General features: G+C 50.5%; 1 protein-coding gene across 1 annotated transcript in view; it reads right to left on the reverse strand.

Moving 5' to 3' along the window:
• The window catches only part of LOC128687128 (glutamate receptor ionotropic, NMDA 2A), a 198,942-nt gene that overhangs the window by 51,301 nt on the left and 125,141 nt on the right, over window positions 1-22,500 (reverse strand). Inside the window, exons 13-14 of the mRNA XM_070098302.1 lie at window positions 11,163-11,398; window positions 2,257-2,459 (exon numbers count right to left, since the gene is read on the reverse strand). Of these exons, the coding sequence (XP_069954403.1) occupies window positions 2,257-2,459; window positions 11,163-11,398 (439 nt within the window). The remainder of the gene's footprint in view (window positions 1-2,256; window positions 2,460-11,162; window positions 11,399-22,500) is intronic.

Below are 22,500 nucleotides of genomic sequence, written 5' to 3' on the forward strand. Positions count from 1 at the left end.
AAATTTTTTTTTTTAATTTCGATGCATAACTTCAGAATTTTCTAAATTTCTTAAATTTTGAGGTATAACTTTTAAATTCTATTTTTCTTTTAATTTGAAGGGGTAACTTTTAATTTTTTTTTAATTTCAAGGGAAAAATGTTCATTTTTTTATTTTGAAAGGTAACTTTTAAATTTTCGATTTTTTTTTAATTTCGTGGGGTAACTTTTAAAGTTTCGTTTTTAATTTTGAGAGGCAACTCTTAATTTCGATGGGTGACATTTGTGATTTAATTGCGAGAGGTAACTGATTTTTTTTAATTTCGAGAAGCACTTCTGATTTTTTTTTTAAATTTCGAGAGGTAACAATTAAATTTTCGATTTTTTGTTTCGAGGGATAACTTTTAATTTGTTTTTAACTTCGAGGAGTAACTTTTAAATTTTCGAAATTTTGAATTCCGAGGAGTTGCTTTTAATTTCAGAAAATTTTGAATTTTTTGGGATTGTACTTGAATTATCTCTAAATTATAAATTTTGAGGGGTATCTTTTAAATTTTGAAAAGTAACTTACATTTTCGAAATTTCTGAACTTCGAGAGTAGGCTGGCGACGTAAAAGGGTAGACCTCATAATAAAAAAATTAACATTGCCACAGAAAAAGAATAGGAATCCCCTAAAAACAGACTAAATGGATTTATTATGGAGAGTCAAGGGGGTTTAATTGCATAGTTGCACGCTTGTTCCCAGGCCGCCTTCACTGATTAATATTACTGTAGACTTTAAACTTTGAAAGTTTACTTTGACAGGTCTAGTGACCTACACTGGGTAGGTCTAGTGACCTACACTGGGTATGTCTAGTGACCTACACTGGGTAGGTCTAGTGACCTACACTGGGTAGGTCTAGTGACCTACACTGGGTAGGTCTAGTGACCTACACTGGGTATGTCTAGTGACCTACACTAGGTAGGTCTAGTGACCTACACTAGGTAGGTCTAGTGACCTACACTGGGTAGGTCTAGTGACCTACACTAGGTAGGTCTAGTGACCTACACTGGGCAGGTCTAGTGACCCATACTGGGCAGGTCCTTATCAAATCCAAACCCATCCATACGTTCACAGGGAGAGCCCGGCGTTCCCTATGATAGTATTTGAGTGGACCTCCTCCACTTTTCTGCAACATATATATATATATATATATATATATATATATATATATATATATATATATATATATATATATATATATATATATATATATATATATGGTAGGTAGTAGGTTGGTAGACAGCAACCACCCTGGGAGGTACTACCGTCCTGCCAAGTGAGTGTAAAACGAAAGCCTGTAATTGTTTTACATGATGGTAGGATTGCTAGTGTCACTTTTCTGTCTCATAAACATGCAAGATTACAGGTACGTCTTGCTACTTCTACTTACACTTAGATCACACTACACATACATGTACAAGCATATAATGTACACACACCCCTCGGGATTTACTTTTTTCTTACTGGTTCTTGTTCTTGTTTATTTCCTCTTATCTCCATGGGGAAGTGGAACAGAATTCTTCCTCCGTAAGTCATGTGTGTTGTAAGAGGCGACTAAAATGCCGGGAGCAAGGGGATAGTAACCTCTTCTCCTGTATATATTACTAAATTTATGAAGAGAAACTTTCGGTTTTCTTTTTGGGCCACCCTGCCTCGGTGGGATACGGCCGGTTTGTTGAAAGAATATATGACAATTATTGAAACACTAATTACACTTGACCAATAAATCTTAACATTCTACAAGTTAGTTTAGTCTACGTTGAAGAGCCAGTTAGGAACAAACGTGCTTTAAAAATTCAGAAAATAGACCTAAGAGTTGCATATATAATTCACTAATAAGACGGGAATATGTACAAGGATAATAGGTTAGCTAAGTTAGTATCAAGGAGGAATTTTTAAAAAAATAAGTGAGAGAATATCCAATCTGGGTTTTAGAAAATAAACAAACAGAAAACGGGACTGCAAGACAGGAAGGAAATTTTTTTTCTTCTTCTTCTGGGTCTTCTACAGTTGTACGTTCTCCATGGCATCATCTTCTTCTCCCTTTCCATTCCTCTCGGGATAACATGAGTGAAAAATGAGACGTTATAGAGAACCAACTTACCTTTAGCATCTGCCACCTCCGTTCCTCAACCCTCCATGGAGGGGTAACTACACTGGAACAATCTTCCTCGCGCTTGTTAAAAATCATTCACTAATTTTTTTTTTCAGATCTCTCCCTCCTCAGTACCTACCTCGTGGCGAATTTCCTCGAGGGTTTAACTCCATGAGACTCGAGTTCCTTCTCGAGTTGCTTAATCTTCACTCTGGCCATATCGAGTTCATGTTTGACCTTCCAGATGTGAGTGTCGCAGAGAGGGTCACGGCAGCGATGACGACGTAATTTATTTTGAGCCTCAAATACTGCACCTCTGAAGGTCAGAGACTTACCCATACTCTGTCAGGGGAGAAGACAAGCTGTCAGTGTGTGTGTGAGAGGCTGTCAGTGTCTGTGAGAGGCTGTTAGTGTGTGTGAGAGGCTGCTAGTGTGTGTGTGAGAGGCTGTCAGTGTGTGTGTGAGGCTGTTAGTGTGTGTGAGAGGCTGTCAGTGTGTGTGTGAGGCTGTTAGTGTGTGTGAGAGGCTGTTAGTGTGTGTGAGAGGCTGTTAGTGTGTGTGAGAGGCTGTTAGTGTGTGTGAGAGGCTGTCAGTGTGTGTGTGAGGCTGTTAGTGTGTGTGAGAGGCTGTCAGTGTGTGTGAGAGGCTGTTAGTGTGTGTGAGAGGCTGTTAGTGTGTGTGAGAGGCTGTTAGTGTGTGTGAGAGGCTGTCAGTGTGTGTGTGAGGCTGTTAGTGTGTGTGTGAGAGGCTGTCAGTGTGTGAGAGGCTGTTAGTGTGTGTGAGAGCCTGATAGTATGTGTGTGAGAGGCTGTCAGTGTGTGTGTGAGAGGCTGTCAGCGTGTGTGTGTGAGAGGCTGTCAGTGTGTGTGTGAGGCTGTTAGTGTGTGTGAGAGGCTGTCAGTGTGTGTGAGAGGCTGTTAGTGTGTGTGAGAGGCTGTTAGTGTGTGTGAGAGGCTGTTAGTGTGTGTGAGAGGCTGTTAGTGTGTGTGAGAGGCTGTCAGTGTGTGTGAGAGGCTGTCAGTGTGTGTGTGAGAGGCTGTCAGTGTGTGTGTGAGGCTGTTAGTGTGTGTGTGAGAGGCTGTTAGTGTGTGAGAGGCTGTCAGTGTGTGAGAGGCTGTTAGTGTGTGTGAGAGGCTGTTAGTATGTGTGTGAGACGCTGTCAGTGTGTGTGTGAGAGGCTGTTAGTATGTGTGTGAGACGCTGTCAGTGTGTGTGTGTGAGAGGCTGTCAGTGTGTGCGTGAGAGGCTGTCAGTGTGTGTGTGAGGCTGTCAGTGTGTGTGAAAGGCTGTCAGTGTGTGTGCGAGGCTGTCAGTGTGTGTGAGAGACTGTCAGTGTGTGTGAGAGGCGGTCAGTGTGTGTGAGAGGCTGTTAGTGTGTGTGAGAGACTGGTAGTGTGTGTGTGAGAGGCTGTCAGTGTGTGTGAGAGGCTGTTAGCGTGTGTGACAGGCTGTCAGTGTGTGTGTGTGTGTGTGTGTGTGTGTGTGTGTGTGTGTGTGTGTGAGGCTGTCAGTGTGTGTGAGAGGCTGACAGTGTGTGTGAAAGGCTGTCAGTGTGTGTGAGAGGCTGTCAGTGTGTGTGAGGCTGTTAGTGTGTGTGTGAGGCTGTCAGTGTGTGAGAGAGGCTGTCAGTGTGTGTGAGCGGCTGTCAGCGTGCGTGAGAGGCTGTCAGTGTGTGTGTGTGTGTGTGTGAGGCTGTCAGTGTGTGTGAGAGGCTGACAGTGTGTGTGAGAGGCTGTCAGTGTGTGTGTGAGGCTGTCAGTGTGTGAGAAGCTGTCAGTGTGTGTGAGGCTGTCAGTATGTGTGAGAGGCTGTCATTGTGTGTGAGAGGCTGTCAGTGTGTGTGTGTGTGTGAGGCTGTCAGTGTGTGTGTGAGAGGCTGTCAGTGTGCGTGCGAGGCTGTCAGTGTGTGCGAGAGGCTGTTAGTGTGTGTGTGAGGCTGTTAGTGTATGTGAGAGGCTGTCAGTGTGTGTGAAAGGCTGTGAGTGAGTGTGTGTGTGAGAGGCCGTCAGTGTGAGTGTGAGAGGCTGTCAGTGTGTGTGAGAGGCTGTCAGTGTGTGTGAGAGGCTGTCAGTGTGTGTGAGAGGCTGTCAGTGTGTGTGAGGCTGTCAGTGTGTGTGTGAGAGGCTGTCAGTGTGTGAGAGGCTGTCAGTGTGTGTGTGAGAGGCTGTCAGTGTGTGAGAGGCTGTCAGTATGTGTGTGAGAGGATGTCAGTGTGTGTGTGTGAGAGGCTGTCAGTGTGTGAGAGGCTGTCATGGTGTGTGTGAGAGACTGTCAGTGTGTGTGTGAGAGGCTGTCAGTGTGTGTGTGAGAGGCTGTCAGTATGAGTGTGAGAGGCTGTCAGTGTGTGTGTGTGTGAGGCTGTCAGCGTGTGGTAGACTGTCAGTGTGTGAGAGGGTGTCAGTGAGTGAGAGGCTGTCAGTGTGTGAGAGGGTGTCAGTGTGTGAGAGGCTGTCAGTGTGAGAGGCTGTCAGTGTGTGTGAGAGGCTGTCAGTGTGTGTGTGAGAGGCTGTCAGTGTGTGAGAAGCTGTCAGTGTGTGAGAGGCTGTCAGTGTGAGAGGCTGTCAGTGTGTGTGAGAGTGTCAGAGTGTGTGTGAGAGTGTCAGAGTGTGTGTGAGAGTGTCAGAGTGTGTGTGTGAGAGTGTCAGAGTGTGTGTGAGAGTGTCAGAGTGTGTGTGAGAGTGTCAGAGTGTGTGTGAGAGTGTCAGAGTGTGTGTGAGAGTGTCAGAGTGTGTGTGAGAGTGTCAGAGTGTGTGTGAGAGGCTGTCAGTGTGTGTGTGAGAGGCTGTCAGTGTGTGTGTGAGAGGCTGTCAGTGTGTGTGTGAGAGGCTGTCAGTGTGTGTGTGAGAGGCTGCCAGTGTGTGTGTGAGAGGCTGTCAGTGTGTGTGTGAGAGGCTGTCAATGTGTGTGTGAGAGGCTGTCAGTGTGTGTGTGAGAGGCTGTCAGTGTGTGTGTGAGAGGCTGTCAGTGTGTGTGTGAGAGGCTGTCAGTGTGTGAGAGGCTGGCAGTGTGTGAGAGAAGCAGAAGTAGTTGTGGTAGTGATGTAGTAGCTAGTAGTTGTGGTAGTGCTGTAGTAGCTAGTAGTTGTGGTAGTGATGTAGTAGCTAGCAGTTGTGGTAGTGATGTAGTAGCTAGCAGTTGTGGTAGTGATGTAGTAGCTAGTAGTTGTGGTAGTGATGTAGTAGCTAGTAGTTGTGGTAGTGATGTAGTAGCTAGTAGTTGTGGTAGTGATGTAGTAGCTAGTAGTTGTGGTAGTGCTGAAGTAGCTAGTGGTTGTGGTAGTGATGTAGTAGCTAGTAGTTGTGGTAGTGATGTAGTAGCTAGTAGTTGTGGTAGTGATGTAGTAGCTAGTAGTTGTAGTAGTGCTGAAGTAGCTAGTAGTTGTGGTAGTGATGTAGTAGCTAGTAGTTGTAGTAGTGCTGAAGTAGCTAGTAGTTGTGGTAGTGATGTAGTAGCTAGTAGTTGTAGTAGTGCTGAAGTAGCTAGTAGTTGTGGTAGTGATGTAGTAGCTAGTAGTTGTGGTAGTGATGTAGTAGCTAGTAGTTGTGGTAGTGACGTAGTAGCTAGTAGTTGTGGTAGTGATGTAGTAGCTAGTAGTTGTGGTAGTGACGTAGTAGCTAGTAGTTGTAGTAGTGCTGAAGTAGCTAGTAGTTGTAGTAGTGATGTAGTAGCCAGTAGTTGTAGTAGTGCTGAAGTAGCTAGTAGTTGTGGTAGTGATGTAGTAGCTAGTAGTTGTGGTAGTGATGTAGTAGCTAGTAGTTGTGGTAGTGATGCAGTAGCTAGTAGTTGTAGTAGTGCTGAAGTAGCTAGTAGTTGTGGTAGTGATGTAGCAGCCAGTAGTTGTGGTAGTGCTGTAGTAGCTAGTAGTTGTGGTAGTGATGTAGTAGCTAGTAGTTGTGGTAGTGATGTAGTAGCTAGTAGTTGTGGTAGTGATGTAGTAGCTAGTAGTTGTGTTAGCGATGTAGTAGCTAGTAGTTGTGGTAGTGATGTAGTAGCTAATAGTTGTGGTAGTGATGTAGTAGCTAGTAGTTGTGGCAGTGATGTAGTAGCTAGTAGTTGTGGTAGTGATGTAGTAGCTAGTAGTTGTGGTAGTGATGTAGTAGCTAGTAGTTGTGGTAGTGATGTAGTAGCTAGTAGTTGTGGTAGTGAAGTAGTAGCTAGTAGTTGTGGTAGTGATGTAGTAGCTAGTAGTTGTGGTAGTGCTCTAGTAGCTAGTAGTTGTGGTAGTGATGCAGTAGCTAGTAGTTGTGGTAGTGATGTAGTAGCTAGTAGTTGTGGTAGTGATGTAGTAGCTAGTAGTTGTGATAGTGATGTAGTAGCTAGTAGTTGTGGTAGTGATGTAGTAGCTAGTAGTTGTGGTAGTGATGCAGTAGCTAGTACTTGTGGTAGTGATGTAGTAGCTAGTAGTTGTGGTAGTGATGTAGTAGCTAGTAGCTGTGGTAGTGATGCAGTAGCTAGTAGTTGTGTTAGTGATGTAGTAGCTAGTAGTTGTGGTAGTGATGTAGTAGCTAGTAGTTGTGGTAGTGATGTAGTAGCTAGTAGTTGTGGTAGTGATGCAGTAGCTAGTACTTGTGGTAGTGATGTAGTAGCTAGTAGTTGTGGTAGTACTGTAGTAGCTAGTAGTTGTGGTAGTGCTGTAGTAGCTAGTAGTTGTGGTAGTGATGTAGTAGCTAGTAGTTGTGGTAGTGCTGTAGTAGCTAATAGTTGTGGTAGTGATGTAGTAGCTAGTAGTTGTGGTAGTGATGTAGTAGCTAGTAATTGTGGTAGTGATGTAGTAGCTAGTAGTTGTGGTAGTGCTGTAGTAGCTAGTAGTTGTGGTAGTGCTGTAGTAGCTAGTAGTTGTGGTAGTGATGTAGTAGCTAGTAGTTGTGGTAGTGATGTAGTAGCTAGCAGTTGTGGTAGTGATGTAGTAGCTAGTAGTTGTGGTAGTGATGTAGTAGCTAGTAGTTGTGGTAGTGATGTAGTAGCTAGTAGTTGTGGTAGTGATGTAGTAGCTAGTACTTGTGGTAGTGATGTAGTAGCTAGTAGTTGTGGTAGTGATGTAGTAGCTACTAGTTGTGGTAGTGATGTAGTAGCTAGTAGTTGTGGTAGTGCTGTAGTAGCTACTAGTTGTGGTAGTGATGTAGTAGCTAGTAGTTGTGGTAGTGCTGTAGTAGCTAGTAGTTGTGGTAGTGATGTCGTAGCTAGTAGTTGTGGTAGTGATGTAGTAGCTAGTAGTTGTGGTAGTGATGTAGTAGCTAGTAGTTGTGGTAGTGATGTAGTAGCTAGTAGTTGTGGTAGTGATGTAGTAGCTAGTAGTTGTGGTAGTGATGTAGTAGCTAGTAGTTGTGGTAGTGCTGTAGTATTTAGTAGTTGTGGTAGTGATGTAGTAGCTAGTAGTTGTGGTAGTGCTGTAGTAGCTAGTAGTTGTGGTAGTGATGTAGTAGCTAGTAGTTGTGGTAGTGATGTAGTAGCTAGTAGTTGTGGTAGTGCTGTAGTAGCTAGTAGTTGTGATAGTGATGTAGTAGCTAGTAGTTGTGGTAGTGCTCTAGTAGCTAGTCGTTGTGGTAGTGATGTAGTAGCTAGTAGTTGTGGTAGTGATGTAGTAGCTAGTAGTTGTGGTAGTGATGTAGTAACTAGTAGTTGTGGTAGTGATGTAGTAGCTAGTAGTTGTGGTAGTGATGTAGTAGCTAGTAGTTGTGGTAGTGCTGTAGTAGCTAGTAGTTTTGGTAGTGATGTAGTAGCTAGTAGTTGTGGTAGTGCTGTAGTAGCTAGTAGTTGTGGTAGTGTAGTAACTAGTAGTTGTGCTAGTGATGTAGTAGCTAGTAGTTGCGGTAGTGTGTAGTAGCTAGTAGTTGTGGTAGTGATGTAGTAGCTAGTAGTTGTGGTAGTGCTGTAGTAGCTAGTACTTGTGGTAGTGATGTAGTAGCTAGTAGTTGTGGTATTGCTGTAGTAGCTAGTAGTTGTGGTAGTGATGTAGTAGCTAGTAGTTGTGGTAGTGATGTAGTAGCTAGTAGTTGTGGTAGTGCTCTAGTAGCTAGTAGTTGTGGTGGTGATGTAGTAGCTAGTAGTTGTGGTGGTGATGTAGTAGCTAGTAGTTGTGGTGGTGATGTAGTAGCTAGTAGTTGTGGTGGTGATGTAGTAGCTAGTAGTTGTGGTGGTGATGTAGTAGCTAGTAGTTGTGGTAGTGATGTAGTAGCTAGTAGTTGTGGTAGTGCTGTAGTAGCTAGTAGTTGTGGTGGTGATGTAGTAGCTAGTAGTTGTGGTAGTGCTTGTTAGTGGTGGTTGTTGTGATGATTGTATCATGATGCTTATTAATATTCTAAATTAATAGCTACGTGTGTGTTCTCCCTCCCTCTCCCCATCCATCTCTCCCTCCCTCCCTCTTTCCCTCTCTCCCTCCCTCCCTCCCTCCCCCTCTCTCTCTCGCTCCCTTCCTCCGTCCCTCTATCTACACAAACGTTATTAACTAGCAACAACAACTGCTCGCAGAGGTTCTCTGTCTCCTCCACCTCGTCAAGCTTCCATCTCGTCAGAAAGCGGCTTCTCTCCCTCACCTTACTACCCTCCCTCCCTCTCTCCCTCACCTTACTACCCTCCCTCCCTCTCTCCCTCACGTTACTACCCTCCCTCCCTCTCTCCCTCACGTTACTACCCTCCCTCCCTCTCTCCCTCACGTTACTACCCTCCCTCCCTCTCTCCCTCACGTTACTACCCTCCCTCCCTCTCTCCCTCACGTTACTACCCTCCCTCCCTCTCTCCCTCACGTTACTACCCTCCCTCCCTCTCTCCCTCACGTTACTACCCTCCCTCCCTCTCTCCCTCACGTTACTACCCTCCCTCCCTCTCTCCCTCACGTTACTACCCTCCCTCCCTCTCTCCCTCACGTTACTACCCTCCCTCCCTCTCTCCCTCACGTTACTACCCTCCCTCCCTCTCTCCCTCACGTTACTACCCTCCCTCCATCTCTCCCTCACGTTACTACCCTCCCTCCCTCTCTCCCTCACGTTACTACCCTCCCTCCCTCTCTCCCTCACCTTACTACCCTCCCTCCCTCTCTCCCTCACGTTACTACCCTCCCTCCCTCTCTCCCTCACGTTACTACCCTCCCTCCCTCTCTCCCTCACGTTACTACCCTCCCTCCCTCTCTCCCTCACGTTACTACCCTCCCTCCCTCTCTCCCTCACGTTACTACCCTCCCTCCCTCTCTCCCTCACGTTACTACCCTCCCTCCCTCTCTCCCTCACGTTACTACCCTCCCTCCCTCTCTCCCTCACGTTACTACCCTCCCTCCCTCTCTCCCTCACGTTACTACCCTCCCTCCATCTCTCCCTCACGTTACTACCCTCCCTCCCTCTCTCCCTCACCTGCCTGACTTTCTTTTGTCTGGTAATTTACACTATATATGATAATTATACTTATGTCTACGTGTGGCTAAATACATTTACCTCCTTCACTAATCTCCCTCCTTAACCTCCCTCATCTCATCTCCCTCCCTCATCTCCCTCCTTCATCTCCCTCCCTCCTCGCAGTGACCTTGACCACCAGCACACAACAACAGCCTGACATGATCCTGAGATGGTAAACACGTTCTTAACCAAGATTAAATTCTACCTACGTTTAATTAGCCACAACACATAGTTAACTCCTGTGTCCCAGAGACGACCTTCACCCGTCAGGGGTTTCTTAATTCTCACAAGAGATGGGTGCTTAAAATGGTCAGTGGGGGGGAGGTCAATCCTACCGACTACACTAGAGTCATTAAGACTGCACGTAACCTCACCACCAGACAAGACTAATCCATAAAATGCGAATTAAAGCAAACTCCATATATAATGTTTTCCACCATATAAGACGCACGAGTATATAAGACAGTATAGTGTTTCTGTGAACTGTTAAAGATTTTGCACTCTTGATGCTAGTGCAGGGCTCTGGATCCAAAGAGTTGGAGCAGTACGCCTCTTAAATGGATTAAAATTTTCCGGCATATAAGGCGCACGAGTATATGAGGCATATGAGACGATATTCTGAATGCAATTGCAACGTAATGTTTACCAACAACTGCTAAGTTTACCCTTGACCCTCACCTTGAGCATATAAGACGCAGACTTTCCGTGGGGGAAAACGCGTCTTATATGAGGGACTGATCACCTCAAACTCCTGATCTTAACCACTCTTCCTTGTATTGGACTGATGAAGTCCAATACGTTCCCACAAGATACACAAGTGTTACACAGGTGTCTAGTTTACCAACATGTGGGTACTGTATACCAGTGATATACACAGTATAGGTGATGATGGTGGCAGCAGTCTGGCTGGTTGTTCTGTCTTCTCTGATCCTCGTATCAAACCCCTGGATGATCCACCAACGTAAAAGTTCCCACAGGAATTAACACACACTGATCCAAGTTACGGAGATGTCAATACGCACACCAACTCTGAGAGACTCATCCCCTTATATCTACACCTCTTAATGTGATCACTGTATTTCAACTGAAGAAACCCCCCTTAAGCAGGCGAAACGTCTCAGCAATAAACACAGGTATCTGTTGAAGATTAAGACACATGTGCAACAGCTGGATATCTTCATTGATGACACATTTCGCCTACACAGTAAGTTTATTCAGTCACATACAGAATCAGCAGGTGTAGTAGTGAGAGGAAGATGATGTAATCAGTCCATCAACCTTGGAGAAAAAGTATTTGAAGTGGTCAGTCCCTCAGCCTGGAGAACAGTTCAGCTCCATGGTCTGGAACACTGGAACAGCAATGTTCCAGACCATGGAACTGAACACTGGAACAATGTTCCAGACCATGGAACTCTTTTCTCCAGGCTGAGGGATTGACCATCTCAAATACTCTACAAGGTTGATGAGACTGATTTCATCACCTTATTACCTCTCTACCACGCCTGCTGTCTCTGCAGTTGACTGAAGAAGGCTACTGTGTAGGCTTACTCAAACGTTGCACCCGTGTCTTAGGCTTCAAATTCTCGATATCAAATATAATTTCAACAAATCAATATATAACCAATGTAATCACCTTGTGACTGAAGAAGATTCATCTTACCAGAGAGATGAGGGCGCAGCATCCACCCGAGTCCGTCTTGGCCAGATGCTTCCTCACGTATTTGAAGTAGAGATGCTCAAGAAGGAGGAGAATAAGAGCAAGGAGAACACCGGAGAAGAGGAGGAGGTAGGCGGAGAGGAACTGCTCCAGTGCCAGGGGTTCAGAGGCTCTCTTACTCTGTTTCTTGGGTTTACAAGCTCCGGTCAACCAAAACCGCTGGATCCTCTCCATGTCACCTGTGGAAACACGATAACTAAAGTCTTGCAAGTTATTTTACATCAAAGTCACACTATGGGAACACCAACAGTCTCATTACACTATTCTATATGATAGTTACATTGTAGGAACACCAGCAGTGTTGCTACACTATTCTATATGATAGTTACATTATGGGACACCAGCAGTGTGTTGCTACACTATTCTATACGATAGTTACATTATGGGACACCAGCAGTGTGTTGCTACACTATTCTATATGATAGTTACATTATGGGACACCAGCAGTGTGTTGCTACACTATTCTATATGATAGTTACATTATGGGACACCAGCAGTGTGTTGCTACACTATTCTATATGATAGTTACATTATGGGACACCAGCAGTGTTGCTACACTATTCTATATGATAGTTACATTATGGGACACCAGCAGTGTTGCTACACTATTCCATATGATAGTTACATTATGGGACACCAGCAGTGTGTTGCTACACTATTCTATATGATAGTTACATTATGGGACACCAGCAGTGTTGCTACACTATTCTATATGATAGTTACATTATGGGACACCAGCAGTGTGTTGCTACACTATTCTATATGATAGTTACATTATGGGACACCAGCAGTGTAGCTACACTATTCTATATGATAGTTACATTATGGGACACCAGCAGTGTTGCTACACTATTCTATATGATAGTTACATTATAGGACACCAGCAGTGTTGCTACACTATTCTATATGATAGTTACATTATGGGACACCAGCAGTGTTGCTACACTATTCCATATGATAGTTACATTATGGGACACCAGCAGTGTGTTGCTACACTATTCTATATGATAGTTACATTATGGGACACCAGCAGTGTTGCTACACTATTCTATATGATAGTTACATTATAGGACACCAGCAGTGTTGCTACACTATTCTATATGATAGTTACATTATAGGACACCAGCAGTGTTGCTACACTATTCTATATGATAGTTACATTATGGGACACCAGCAGTGTTGCTACACTATTCTATATGATAGTTATCTTATAGGACACCAGCAGTGTTGCTACACTATTCTATATGATAGTTACATTATGGGACACCAGCAGTGTTGCTACACTATTCTATATGATAGTTATCTTATAGGACACCAGCAGTGTTGCTACACTATTCTATATGATAGTTACATTATGGGACACCAGCAGTGTTGCTACACTATTCTATATGATAGTTACATTAAGGGACACCAGCAGTGTTGCTACACTATTCTATATGATAGTTACATTATGGGACACCAGCAGTGTTGCTACACTATTCTATATGATAGTTACATTATGGGACACCAGCAGTGTTGCTACACTATTCTATATGATAGTTACATTATGGGACACCAGCAGTGTTGCTACACTATTCTATATGATAATTACATTATGGGACACCAGCAGGTTATATTCCACTCATACTACATCATACAGGATGAGGTTCATACATCAGGTAATGAAATGTGTCAGACTAAGCTGGCAGATTTTGGTAAGACCAGGACGATATTGTTAGTAGGATTCAATATGGAAGATACTGGGCTGGGAATGGGTTGCTGGGGGGGGGGGGAGTGTTGGAGATGGGTTACTGGGGCAGTGTTGGGGATAGGTTACTGGGGAGTGTTGGGGATGGGTTACTCGGGTAGTGTTGGGGATGGGTTACTGTGGGGGTGTTGGGGATGGGTTACTGGGGCAGTGTTGGGGATAGGTTACTGGGGAGTGTTGGGGATGGGTTACTGGGGTAGTGTTGGGGATGGGTTACTGGGGTAGTGTTGGGGATGGGTTACTGGGGTAGTGTTGGGGATGGGTTACTGGGTTAGTGTTGGGGATGGGTTACTGGGGGAATGTTGGGGATGGGTTAATGGGGTAGTGTTGAGGATGGGTTACTGGGGTAGTGTTGAGGATGGGTTACTGGGGTAGTGTTGGGGATGGGTTACTGGGGTAGTGCTGGGGATGGGCTACTGGGGTAGTGTTGGGGATGGGTTACTGTGGGAGTGTTGGGGATTGGTTACTGGGGGAGTGTTGGGGATGGGCTACTGGGGGAGTGTTGGGGATGTGTTACTGGGGGAGTGTTGGGGATGGGTTACTGGGGGAGTGTTGGGGATGGGTTACTGGGGGAGTGTTGGGGATGGGTTACTGGGGAAGTGTTGGAGATGGGTTACTGGGGAAGTGTTGGAGATGGGTTACTGGAGTAGTGTTGGGGATGGGTTACTAGGGTAGTGTTGGGGATGGGTTACTAGGGTAGTGTTGGGGATGGGTTACTAGGGTAGTGTTGGGAATGGGTTACTGGGGTAGTGTTGGGAACGGGTTACTGGGGTAGTGTTGGGGATGGGTTACTAGGGTAGTGTTGGGAATGGGTTACTGGGGTAGTGTTGGGGATGGGTTACTAGAGTAGTGTTGGGGATGGGTTACTGGGGTAGTGTTGGAGATGGGTTACTAGGGGAGTGTTGGAGATGGGTTACTGGGGTAGTGTTGGAGATGGGTTACTGGGGTAGTGTTGGAGATGGGTTACTGGGGGAGTGTTGGAGATGGGTTACTGGGGTAGTGTTGGGGATGGGTTACTGGGGTAGTGTTGAGGATGGGTTAATGGGGTAGTGTTGGGGATGGGTTACTGGGGGAGTGTTGGGGATGGGTTACTGGGGAAGTGTTGGGGATGGGTTACTGGGGTAGTGTTGGGGATGGGTTACTGGGGGAGTGTTGGGGATGGGTTACTGGGGGAGTGTTGGGGATGGGTTACTGGGGGAGTGTTGGGGATGGGTTACTGTGGGAGTGTTGGGGATTGGTTACTGGGGGAGTGTTGGGGATGGGTTACTGTGGGAGTGTTGGGGATTGGTTACTGGGGGAGTGTTGGGGATGGGTTACTGGGGGAGTGTTGGGGATGGGTTACTGGGGGAGTGTTGGGGATGGGTTCCTGGGGGAGTGTTGGGGATGGGTTACTGGGGGAGTGTTGGGGATGGGTTACTGGGGGAGTGTTGGGGATGGGTTCCTGGGGGAGTGTTGGGGATGGGTTACTGGGGGAGTGTTGGGGATGGGTTACTGGGGGAGTGTTGGGGTTGGGTTACGGGGGGAGTGTTGGGGATGGGTTCCTGGGGGAGTGTTGGGGATGGGTTACTGGGGGAGTGTTGGGGATGGGTTACTGGGGGAGTGTTGGGGATGGGTTCCTGGGGGAGTGTTGGGGATGGGTTCCTGGGGGAGTGTTGGGGATGGGTTACTGGGGGAGTGTTGGGGATGGGTTACTGGGGGAGTGTTGGGGATGGGTTCCTGGGGGAGTGTTGGGGATGGGTTCCTGGGGGAGTGTTGGGGATGGGTAACTGGGGGAGTGTTGGGGATGGGTAACTGGGGGAGTGTTGGGGATGGGTTCCTGGGGGAGTGTTGGGGATGGGTTCGTGGGGGAGTGTTGGGGATGGGTTACTGGGGGAGTGTTGGGGATGGGTTACTGGGGGAGTGTTGGGGATGGGTTCCTGGGGGAGTGTTGGGGATGGGTTCCTGGGGGAGTGTTGGGGATGGGTAACTGGGGGAGTGTTGGGGATGGGTAACTGGGGGAGTGTTGGGGATGGGTTACTGGGGGAGTGTTGGGGATGGGTAACTGGGGGAGTGTTGGGGATGGGTAACTGGGGTAGTGTTGGGGATGGGTAACTGGGGGAGTGTTGGGGATGGGTTACTGTGGGAGTGTTGGGGATTGGTTACTGGGGGAGTGTTGGGGATGGGTTACTGGGGGAGTGTTGGGGATGGGTTCCTGGGGGAGTGTTGGGGATGGGTTACTGGGGGAGTGTTGGGGATGGGTTACTGGGGGAGTGTTGGGGATGGGTTCCTGGGGGAGTGTTGGGGATGGGTTACTGGGGGAGTGTTGGGGATGGGTTACTGGGGGAGTGTTGGGGATGGGTTACTGGGGGAGTGTTGGGGATGGGTTCCTGGGGGAGTGTTGGGGATGGGTTACTGGGGGAGTGTTGGGGATGGGTTACTGGGGGAGTGTTGGGGATGGGTTACTGGGGGAGTGTTGGGGATGGGTAACTGGGGGAGTGTTGGGGATGGGTTACTGGGGGAGTGTTGGGGATGGGTAACTGGGGGAGTGTTGGGGATGGGTTAGGGGGGGTGTGTTGGGTTTGGGTTACTGGGGGAGTGTTGGGGATGGGTAACTGGGGGAGTGTTGGGGATGGGTTCCTGGGGGAGTGTTGGGGATGGGTAACTGGGGGAGTGTTGGGGATGGGTAACTGGGGTAGTGTTGGGGATGGGTAACTGGGGGAGTGTTGGGGATGGGTAACTGGGGTAGTGTTGGGGATGGGTAACTGGGGGAGTGTTGGGGATGGGTAACTGGGGGAGTGTTGGGGATGGGTTACTGGGGGAGTGTTGGGGATGGGTTACTGGGGGAGTGTTGGGGATGGGTAACTGGGGGAGTGTTGGGGATGGGTAACTGGGGGAGTGTTGGGGATGGGTAACTGGGGGAGTGTTGGGGATGGGTTACTGGGGGAGTGTTGGGGATGGGTTACTGGGGGAGTGTTGGGGATGGGTAACTGGGGGAGTGTTGGGGATGGGTAACTGGGGTAGTGTTGGGGATGGGTAACTGGGGGAGTGTTGGGGATGGGTAACTGGGGTAGTGTTGGGGATGGGTAACTGGGGGAGTGTTGGGGATGGGTAACTGGGGGAGTGTTGGGGATGGGTAACTGGGGTAGTGTTGGGGATGGGTAACTGGGGGAGTGTTGGGGATGGGTAACTGGGGTAGTGTTGGGGATGGGTTACTGGGGGAGTGTTGGGGATGGGTTACTGGGGGAGTGTTGGGGATGGGTAACTGGGGTAGTGTTGGGGATGGGTAACTGGGGGAGTGTTGGGGATGGGTTACTGGGGGAGTGTTGGGGATGGGTAACTGGGGGAGTGTTGGGGATGGGTAACTGGGGTAGTGTTGGGGATGGGTTACTGGGGGAGTGTTGGGGATGGGTTACTGGGGGAGTGTTGGGGATGGGTAACTGGGGTAGTGTTGGGGATGGGTAACTGGGGGAGTGTTGGGGATGGGTTACTGGGGGAGTGTTGGGGATGGGTTACTGGAGGAGTGTTGGGGATGGGTTACTGGGGGAGTGTTGGGGATGGGTTACTGGGGGAGTGTTGGGGATGGGTTACTGGGGTAGTGTTGGGGATGGGTTAATGGGGGAGTGTTGGGGATGGGTTACTGGGGGAGTGTTGGGGATGGGTTACTAGGGGAGTGTTGGGGATGGGTTACTGGGGTAGTGTTGGGGATGGGTTACTGGGGGAGTGTTGGGGATGGGTTACTGGGGTAGTGTTGGGGATGGGTTACTGTGGTAGTGTTGGGGATGGGTTACTGGGGTAGTGTTGGGGATGGGTTACTGGGGGAGTGTTGGGGATGGGTTACTGGGGGAGTGTTGGGGATGGGTTACTGGGGTAGTGTTGGGGATGGGTTACTGGGGGAGTGTTGGGGATGGGTTACTGGGGGAGTGTTGGGGATGGGTTACTGGGGGAGTGTTGGGGATGGGTTACTGGGGGAGTGTTGGGGATGGGTTACTGGGGGAGTGTTGGGGATGGGTAACTGGGGTAGTGTTGGGGATGGGTTACTGGGGGAGTGTTGGGGATGGGTAACTGGGGTAGTGTTGGGGATGGGTTACTGGGGGAGTGTTGGGGATGGGTAACTGGGGTAGTGTTGGGGATGGGTTACTGGGGGAGTGTTGGGGATGGGTAACTGGGGTAGTGTTGGGGATGGGTTACTGGGGGAGTGTTGGGGATGGGTAACTGGGGTAGTGTTGGGGATGGGTTACTGGGGGAGAGTTGGGGATGGGTAACTGGGGTAGTGTTGGGGATGGGTTACTGGGGGAGTGTTGGGGATGGGTAACTGGGGTAGTGTTGGGGATGGGTTACTGGGGGAGTGTTGGGGATGGGTAACTGGGGTAGTGTTGGGGATGGGTTACTGGGGGAGTGTTGGGGATGGGTTACTGGGGGAGTGTTGGGGATGGGTTACTGGGGGAGTGTTGGGGATGGGTTACTGGGGTAGTGTTGGGGATGGGTTACTGGGGTAGTGTTGGGGATGGGTTACTGGGGTAGTGTTGGGGATGGGTTACTGGGGGAGTGTTGGGGATGGGTAACTGGGGTTGTGTTGGGGATGGGTTACTGGGGGAGTGTTGGGGATGGGTAACTGGGGTAGTGTTGGGGATGGGTTACTGGGGGAGTGTTGGGGATGGGTAACTGGGGTAGTGTTGGGGATGGGTTACTGGGGGAGTGTTGGGGATGGGTAACTGGGGTAGTGTTGGGGATGGGTTACTGGGGGAGTGTTGGGGATGGGTAACTGGGGTAGTGTTGGGGATGGGTTACTGGGGGAGTGTTGGGGATGGGTAACTGGGGTAGTGTTGGGGATGGGTTACTGGGGGAGTGTTGGGGATGGGTTACTGGGGGAGTGTTGGGGATGGGTTACTGGGGGAGTGTTGGGGATGGGTTACTGGGGTAGTGTTGGGGATGGGTTACTGGGGTAGTGTTGGGGATGGGTAACTGGGGGAGTGTTGGGGATGGGTTACTGGGGGAGTGTTGGGGATGGGTTACTGGGGGAGTGTTGGGGATGGGTTACTGGGGTAGTGTTGGGGATGGGTAACTGGGGGAGTGTTGGGGATGGGTAACTGGGGGAGTGTTGGGGATGGGTTACTGGGGGAGTGTTGGGGATGGGTTACTGGGGGAGTGTTGGGGATGGGTTACTGGGGTAGTGTTGGGGATGGGTAACTGGGGGAGTGTTGGGGATGGGTTACTGGGGGAGTGTTGGGGATGGGTTACTGGGGGAGTGTTGGGGATGGGTAACTGGGGGAGTGTTGGGGATGGGTTACTGGGGGAGTGTTGGGGATGGGTTACTGGGGGAGTGTTGGGGATGGGTAACTGGGGGAGTGTTGGGGATGGGTTACTGGGGGAGTGTTGGGGATGGGTTACTGGGGGAGTGTTGGGGATGGGTTACTGGGGTAGTGTTGGGGATGGGTAACTGGGGGAGTGTTGGGGATGGGTTACTGGGGGAGTGTTGGGGATGGGTTACTGGGGGAGTGTTGGGGATGGGTTACTGGGGTAGTGTTGGGGATGGGTTAACTGGGGGAGTGTTGGGGATGGGTTACTGGGGGAGTGTTGGGGATGGGTTACTGGGGGAGTGTTGGGGATGGGTTACTGGGGGAGTGTTGGGGATGGGTTACTGGGGGAGTGTTGGGGATGGGTAACTGGGGGAGTGTTGGGGATGGGTTACTGGGGGAGTGTTGGGGATGGGTTACTGGGGGAGTGTTGGGGATGGGTAACTGGGGGAGTGTTGGGGATGGGTTACTGGGGGAGTGTTGGGGATGGGTTACTGGGGGAGTGTTGGGGATGGGTTACTGGGGTAGTGTTGGGGATGGGTAACTGGGGGAGTGTTTTGGATGGGTTACTGGGGGAGTGTTGTGGATGGGTTACTGGGGGAGTGTTGGGGATGGGTTACTGGGGTAGTGTTGGGGATGGGTAACTGGGGGAGTGTTTTGGGGGGTGTATGGGTTACTGGGGGAGTGTTGGGGATGGGTTACTGGGGGAGTGTTGGGGATGGGTTACTGGGGGAGTGTTGGGGATGGGTTACTGGGGGAGTGTTGGGGATGGGTTACTGGGGGAGTGTTGGGGATGGGTTACTGGGGGAGTGTTGGGGATGGGTTACTGGGGGAGTGTTGGGGATGGGTTACTGGGGGAGTGTTGGGGATGGGTTACTGGGGGAGTGTTGGGGATGGGTTACTGGGGGAGTGTTGGGGTTGGGTTACTGGGGGTGTGTTGGGGTTGGGTTACTGGGGGAGTGTTGGGGATGGGTTACTGGGGGAGTGTTGGGGATGGGTTACTGGGGGAGTGTTGGGGATGGGTTACTGGGGGAGTGTTGGGGATGGGTTACTGGGGGAGTGTTGGGGATGGGTTACTGGGGGAGTGTTGGGGATGGGTTACTGGGGGAGTGTTGGGGATGGGTTACTGGGGGAGTGTTGGGGATGGGTTACTGGGGGAGTGTTGGGGATGGGTTACTGGGGGAGTGTTGGGGATGGGTTACTGGGGGAGTGTTGGGGATGGGTTACTGGGGGAGTGTTGGGGATGGGTTACTGGGGGAGTGTTGGGGATGGGTTACTGGGGGAGTGTTGGGGATGGGTTACTGGGGGAGTGTTGGGGATGGGTTACTGGGGGAGTGTTGGGGATGGGTTACTGGGGGAGTGTTGGGGATGGGTTACTGGGGGAGTGTTGGGGATGGGTTACTGGGGGAGTGTTGGGGATGGGTTACTGGGGGAGTGTTGGGGATGGGTTACTGGGGGAGTGTTGGGGATGGGTTACTGGGGGAGTGTTGGGGATGGGTTACTGGGGGAGTGTTGGGGATGGGTTACTGGGGGAGTGTTGGGGATGGGTTACTGGGGGAGTGTTGGGGATGGGTTACTGGGGGAGTGTTGGGGATGGGTTACTGGGGGAGTGTTGGGGATGGGTTACTGGGGGAGTGTTGGGGATGGGTTACTGGGGGAGTGTTGGGGATGGGTTACTGGGGGAGTGTTGGGGATGGGTTACTGGGGGAGTGTTGGGGATGGGTTACTGGGGGAGTGTTGGGGATGGGTTACTGGGGGAGTGTTGGGGATGGGTTACTGGGGGAGTGTTGGGGATGGGTTACTGGGGGAGTGTTGGGGATGGGTTACTGGGGGAGTGTTGGGGATGGGTTACTGGGGGAGTGTTGGGGATGGGTTGGGGGAGTGTTGGGGATGGGTTACTGGGGGAGTGTTGGGGATGGGTTACTGGGGGAGTGTTGGGGATGGGTTACTGGGGGAGTGTTGGGGATGGGTTACTGGGGGAGTGTTGGGGATGGGTTACTGGGGGAGTGTTGGGGATGGGTTACTGGGGGAGTGTTGGGGATGGGTTACTGGGGGAGTGTTGGGGATGGGTTACTGGGGGAGTGTTGGGGATGGGTTACTGGGGGAGTGTTGGGGATGGGTTACTGGGGGAGTGTTGGGGATGGGTTACTGGGGGAGTGTTGGGGATGGGTTACTGGGGTAGTGTTGGGGATGGGTTACTGGGGGAGTGTTGGGGATGGGTTACTGGGGGAGTGTTGGGGATGGGTTACTGGGGGAGTGTTGGGGATGGGTTACTGGGGTAGTGTTGGGGATGGGTAACTGGGGGAGTGTTGGGGATGGGTTACTGGGGGAGTGTTGGGGATGGGTTACTGGGGGAGTGTTGGGGATGGGTTACTGGGGGAGTGTTGGGGATGGGTTACTGGGGGAGTGTTGGGGATGGGTTACTGGGGGAGTGTTGGGGATGGGTTACTGGGGGAGTGTTGGGGATGGGTTACTGGGGGAGTGTTGGGGATGGGTTACTGGGGGAGTGTTGGGGATGGGTTACTGGGGGAGTGTTGGGGAGTGTTTGGGGATGGGTTACTGGGGGAGTGTTGGGGTTGGGTTACTGGGGGAGTGTTGGGGATGGGTTACTGGGGGAGTGTTGGGGATGGGTTACTGGGGGAGTGTTGGGGATGGGTTACTGGGGGAGTGTTGGGGATGGGTTACTGGGGGAGTGTTTGGGGATGGGTTACTGGGGGAGTGTTGGGGATGGGTTACTGGGGGAGTGTTGGGGATGGGTTACTGGGGGAGTGTTGGGGATGGGTTACTGGGGGAGTGTTGGGGATGGGTTACTGGGGGAGTGTTGGGGATGGGTTACTGGGGGAGTGTTGGGGATGGGTTACTGGGGGAGTGTTGGGGATGGGTTACTGGGGGAGTGTTGGGGATGGGTTACTGGGGGAGTGTTGGGGATGGGTTACTGGGGGAGTGTTGGGGATGGGTTACTGGGGGAGTGTTGGGGATGGGTTACTGGGGGAGTGTTGGGGATGGGTTACTGGGGGAGTGTTGGGGATGGGTTACTGGGGGAGTGTTGGGGATGGGTTACTGGGGGAGTGTTGGGGATGGGTTACTGGGGGAGTGTTGGGGATGGGTTACTGGGGGAGTGTTGGGGATGGGTTACTGGGGGAGTGTTGGGGATGGGTTACTGGGGGAGTGTTGGGGATGGGTTACTGGGGGAGTGTTGGGGATGGGTTACTGGGGAGTGTTGGGGATGGGTTACTGGGGGAGTGTTGGGGATGGGTTACTGGGGGAGTGTTGGGGATGGGTTACTGGGGGAGTGTATGGGTTACTGGGGGAGTGTTGTTGGGGTTGGGTTACTGGGGGAGTGTTGGGGATGGGTTACTGGGGGAGTGTTGGGGATGGGTTACTGGGGGAGTGTTGGGGGATGGGTTACTGGGGGAGTGTTGGGGATGGGTTAGTGGGGGTGTGTTGGGGATGGGTTACTGGGGGTGTGTTGGGGATGGGTTACTGGGGGAGTGTTGGGGATGGGTTACTGGGGGAGTGTTGGGGATGGGTTACTGGGGGAGTGTTGGGGATGGGTTACTGGGGGAGTGTTGGGGATGGGTTACTGGGGGAGTGTTGGGGATGGGTTACTGGGGGAGTGTTGGGGATGGGTTACTGGGGGAGTGTTGGGGATGGGTTACTGGGGGTGTTGGGGATGGGTTACTGGGGGAGTGGGGATGGGTTACTGGGGGAGTGTTGGGGATGGGTTACTGGGGGTGTTGGGAGGGTGTTTGGGATGGGTTACTGGGGGAGTGTTGGGGATGGGTTACTGGGGGAGTGTGGGGTATGGTTTTCTGGGGGAGTGTTGGGGATGGGTTACTGGGGGAGTGTTGGGGATGGGTTACTGGGGGAGTGTTGGGGATGGGTTACTGGGGGAGTGTTGGGGATGGGTTACTGGGGGAGTGTTGGGGATGGGTTACTGGGGGAGTGTTGGGGATGGGTTACTGGAAGAGTGTTGGGGATGGGTTACTGGGGGAGTGTTGGGGATGGGTTACTGGGGGAGTGTTGGGGATGGGTTACTGGGGGAGTGTTGGGGATGGGTTACTGGGGGAGTGTTGGGGATGGGTTACTGGGGGAGTGTTGGGGATGGGTTACTGGGGGAGTGTTGGGGATGGGTTACTGGGGGAGTGTTGGGGATGGGTTACTGGGGGATGGGTTACGGGGGGAGTGTTGGGGATGGGTTACTGGGGGAGTGTTGGGGATGGGTTACTGGGGGAGTGTTGGGGGATGGGTTACTGGGGGA

Source organism: Cherax quadricarinatus, chromosome 62, assembly GCF_038502225.1.
Source record: "Cherax quadricarinatus isolate ZL_2023a chromosome 62, ASM3850222v1, whole genome shotgun sequence".
Classification (NCBI taxonomy): Eukaryota; Metazoa; Arthropoda; class Malacostraca; order Decapoda; family Parastacidae; genus Cherax; species Cherax quadricarinatus.